Genomic DNA, 5,089 nt, shown 5'->3' on the forward strand with positions numbered 1-5,089 from the left:
GCCTGGGATTTAAGGATCTTTTTGTTACTCAGATCTAGATTGACATCTATACCTCTGTATCTCTATCTCTCTATAGATATCCTCTAGCCACTGATTTTAGAATAAATGTAGATTTTTTTTTTTAATTTGGGGTCTGAAAGACATTAACATGCTTTTTTAAAAAACATTGAGTCTGAAAGAGTGTAAAATGCTTTTTAAAAAAATGTTGAGAAGTGACAGCAAGCTGTGGTCTCTAGCTGCCTCACCATCGTGAGTGCAGCATGCAGCAGATTCACTTCCAGTGCTGCTGTGCTCCTGGAGGCTCCCTGTTCAAGCAACAAGAGCTGATTTGGGTAATGAGGAATTGGGAATAGCTTACCATGTCATTGATCACATTAGTTAGGGTGACACATCAAAATAATAATAAGTGGAAGAGCACTAAACCATTTAAAAAAAAACACTCAAGATTGAAATTCTGCTACTACCATTTACCTTTTTTAAAGCTCAGTGTGGTGGCAGTTAGTAGGGGAGAAGTTTCTGTTTCTTTTTTTTTAATACTTTTATTGGGGGCTCTTACATCTCTTCTCACAATCCATACATTCATCCAGTGTGTCAAGCACATTTGTACATAGGCCACCATCATGTTCAAAGCATTCTCTTCCCACTTGAGCACCTGATATCTGCTCCCATTTCTTACCCCTCCTTCCCCCGCCCTCCCGAACCCTTGCTAAGTTATAAATTTTTTTCCCCCATATCTTAAATCATCCTCCATCGCCCCTCACCCACTTTTCCATTATTTATCCCCCTAGGAGGGGGTTCTAGGTTGATCCTTGTAATTAGTTCCCCCTTTCGACCCCCACCCTCCCCTAATCCTCCTGGTATCTCTACTCTCCTTGTTGGCCCTGAGGGGTTTATCTACCCTGGATTCCGTGTTGCAGGCTCTTATCTGTAGCAATATGCAAGCTCTGCTCTAATCCGATTTGTAAGGTAGAATTGAGGTCATGATAGTGGGGAGAAGGATGCACCAAAGAACTAGAGGAGAGTTGTGTGTTTCATCCGTGAAACCCTGACTGGCTCATCTCTTCCCTGTGACCCCTCTGTGAGAGGATGTCTAATTGTCTACAGATGGGCATTGGGTCTCCATTACAAACATACACACATACACACACACCACCCTACCCCCCACCCCCCGCCATTCACTTTGGGTATGGTTTTATTCTGGGTCTGAGATACCTTCAAGATAAAATTATGAGTGTGAATATTCTTGGGTTGTGTAAACCTTTATAGCTATCTGTTCTAGCTGGAAGACAGCGAGCAGTGTTAGAAAGTACATAGTGGCAGAACAGGGCTGGGTCAGTATTTCTTCTTTTGTTCTGAGAAATCATAGACTGTCCAAGTTCTTTGTGACCTAGGCGTCACCAGGACAAGGGAGTTTGAGCTGCAACTCAGATGAGGGTTTGCGACTGAGAGAGCTGTTAAGGTTGGGCGTAATGGATATCTACTTTGTCCTTTCAGATTTGGTATAAGAGGAAAGAAGGTAAATTTTTCCTCCTCATATGCTCATAAAGCATCTTCCATTGCCAAATCTCCTAGCTTGTGTTCCATGAACCGGGAAGAGGAAGATTGTGTCATCGTCTCCGAAGGATTAATAGAGGAATACCTCGCATATGACCACACAGATTTGTGAGTGTCATGCCTCGTTAAGCTCGTCACTCCTCTCATCTTTTATTTCCTAAAACCTACTCCCCATATTACCTATATTTGGGTCTATATTAATTTCTGTTGTTTATTTTTTTATACTTCTCAGGTATCTAGAATTCACATTATTTTTCCTGTGTGTATGGAGGGTGGGGGTGGGTGAAAATTTACAAAGCAAATTACTTTTCCATTCAACAATTTTTACAAATTTTTTTTATCACATTTGTTGCGATTTCCTCAGTGGAAGGAACCTTCTCCCCACTTCCTTCCAGGACTCCCCATTTCCATTCGTCTGTATTTCCTGCCCTTCATGCCGCTGAGCTTTGTTTCAAGCTGCACCTTTGGGCTCTCGGGTGGTTCACTGTTGTGAGGACTGTTCCAGAATTGATGCTCTAGTTGGAACTAAGTTCTATTCCTCCCACATGCCGGGTATACATGTTCGTTTGCTTTTCTCATTTGTGCCTCTTCTCGAGATTAGGGATTTTACTTTGAAATTGTTTTTCTTTAATATTTTAATTTTAGCACCAGTCATTCACTCGGACACTCAAATTTGTTAATAACGTGTCCACTTAGCTAACATAATTTCTACTTGAAAAAGTGTATGCAATTTATTTGAGTTTATATGCAACCTTATACTTGGCACCAGAATTTATAATAAAGCTTATTTATATCCATTATTACTGTATTCTTACAATAGTCTTGTGGTATAGATACTATTTACCCTTTTTAGGAAAGAGGAAATTGAGACTCTGAGGTAAAGCTGAAAACAAACCTTATTCATCTAGGTCTTTAGACTTTCCACAATTGATAGTCAGAGCAGCACCACTGAAGGGTGCAGAGTTTTCATTGAGGCTGTAAGGCTTTACTTATGTTCCGTAGTGTGTCACATGATACTGGACTCACTTCTCTCTGCCATCCTGTTTCCTTCTGGGCCGGGTTTATTGATATGTTGAGTGCACATAGTCACAGGCCCAGCTCACAGACTGATGCTCACGAATCTGTTGGTCTCATTGTTTCCATTCACCCTTCTTTGTCATATTCTACGTTTGGGCAGAGTAGTGGAGATGTGGTAGAGACAGAGAGGGAAATATTGACAACTGCCTACACCACATGGTACCTTCATGCACGTGGTATACATGCTGAGCAAGAGGTAGGCGGAGATTGTTAGGTGTCATCAAATTGGTCCTGTCTCATAGAAACCCTAAATGTGACAGAAAGAAACACAGTCCAGCCCTGCGCCATCCTCATAATTGTTCTTATGTTTGAGCCCCTCGTCGCAGTCACAGCCCATCTCCTCCAGGGCCTTCCTCTTTGTCACTGCCTCCGCTTTACCAAGCATGATCTTCTTCCCCAGAGACCAGTCTCTCCTGGCATCGTGTCCAAAGTGTGTGTGGCAACGTCGCGCCATCCTTACCTCTAAGGAGCATTCTCATTGTACCTCTTTCAAGACACGTTGGTTTATTCTTTGCCAGTGCATGGTATTTTCAATGTTCTTCACCAACACTATAATTCAAATGTACCAACTCTTGTTCCATCTTATTCAGTGTCCAACTTTCATAGGCATGTGAGCCAATTGGAAATATCATGGCTTGGGTCAGGCGTACCTTAGTTCTCCAAGGAATGTGCTTGCATTTCAAAACTTTAAAGACGTCTTGTACAAAGGATTTACCGAATGCAATGTGTTGGTTGGTGCTTCCATGGGCATTGATTGTGAATCCAAGTTAGATGAAATCCTTGAGAGTTTTTCATCTTTTGTCCATTTATTATAATGTTACTATGGGTCCAGTTGTGAAGATTCTGGTTTTCTTTGCATTGGAAGAGGTAGGAGAGGGGCACAGATAACATGCTTAACAAACACACAGAACCGTGGTGAACAATTATTGAATAACAATTAAGAATAACCATGAAGTCTTTCCTCTTCTGTTACAGGGAAGAGGAGTTTTGTGGAACAAAATCAGAAGTGACTGCAGAGAAACAGAAATTAGGCCACCCTCCCATTGCTCCGTTTTACTGCATGAAAGAGGGTGTCCTTGCACATGTGTTTGACAACGTGTGGAGCGGAGTTCTGGGCTGGATGGAGGAGTTGATACGTAATCATTGGGAGGGGTATGTTTCTGGTAAGGATCTTCCTGGAAATTATGTTGTGTTTTTTCAAGCCCTGTTAGTTTTCAAGTAAGAATTATGTTAGCTAAGTGAACACTTTATCAACTGTTCTTTTAACAAGTTTGAGTGATTTACTGGTGTTAAAATTAAAGTATTAAAGAAAAACTATTTTATGTAAAATCCCTAATCTCAGAAAAATCTCAGAAAAAGTCGCAAATAAAAGAAGAAAATCAACATGTACACCTGTTGTGTGGAAAGAGAGTGACACCCCCCACCCCATCACCCCACCCCGATGATATAACACATCTGAGATCGACCCAAATAAGAACAAACAAAAAATGTTGAAAACCAGAAGATCAGGATCTGGTTTTAAGTCTTCAAGTCAGGTTGATCATTTTAATCTTTTATAGTCATCTCCCCAATGCACTCTTGATTTGGTGACCACTTTCCTCCAGTCCCTCTGCAATAGAGGGAAGTCACCAGAGGCTTATCTCCTGTGTAGACCCACAAATGTGTCTCAGGCCCACTGCCATCCATGGTCTTCTGCAAGCCAGATTCGCACAGTTTAGGCTCTAATACTACTCCCTCCTCTGACTTCATATTATATGATTTGCAATCCTTCAGTCACTGATGCTATACTTCTTTCATATAGACTTAGTTGACATCTCACTTAATGCTGCTTATTTGGAAACAAGCCTTTAAGACCCCAGATGCCATTTTATCTGATAAATAAATAGAAGGTAGGCACCATCGAATTTTTTCACCACACTTTGCTATAGTACCCATATATTCTGTGTTCCCTTCTTGAGACTGAAATCGATATACAACTTTTATATGTACCTGGAAACCCACAAATTCACGTGACTCACTTGATTGAAGTGGTCTGTGTGAAAACATAGAGAGAAATCTTTTTCCATTTATCGCCTCTGACTTGCTTTATTTTAAAATTTTTTTAACATTTCATATTTTTACTCAAGCCTTTAGTTCTTTTTTTAATCATTTTATTGGGGGCTCATACAGCTTTTATCGCAACCCACACATACATCCATTGTGTCAAGCACATCTGTGCATTTATTGCCCTCATCATTCTCAAAAAATTTGCTTTCTACCTGAGCCCGTGGTGCCATCTGTTCATTTTTAAACCTTTACTTCTTAAGAAAAAAACTCATTTCCCAAGAATTTAAGTGTGTCCCTTTAAATGACTCAATGAGTTGTACTTGCTCTTTTATGGCTCCTTGAATGGTCGCAATAACAATCCCTTGACCATTACATAGTCCTTCAATTTATATAGCACATAATTTTTTTTTTT

At 40.5% G+C, this 5,089-nt stretch overlaps 1 protein-coding gene across 1 annotated transcript in view; it reads left to right on the plus strand.

The window, feature by feature from the left end:
* The window catches only part of FAM149B1 (family with sequence similarity 149 member B1), a 44,724-nt gene that overhangs the window by 24,957 nt on the left and 14,678 nt on the right, over positions 1-5,089 (plus strand). The window contains exons 6-7 of the mRNA XM_045291695.1: positions 1,495-1,662; positions 3,607-3,849. Of these exons, the coding sequence (XP_045147630.1) occupies positions 1,495-1,662; positions 3,607-3,849 (411 nt within the window). The remainder of the gene's footprint in view (positions 1-1,494; positions 1,663-3,606; positions 3,850-5,089) is intronic.

The sequence above is a fragment of the Echinops telfairi genome, unplaced genomic scaffold (genome assembly GCF_000313985.2).
Source record: "Echinops telfairi isolate 266 unplaced genomic scaffold, ASM31398v2 ScPeMD7_70;HRSCAF=299, whole genome shotgun sequence".
Lineage (NCBI taxonomy): Eukaryota > Metazoa > Chordata > Mammalia > Afrosoricida > Tenrecidae > Echinops > Echinops telfairi.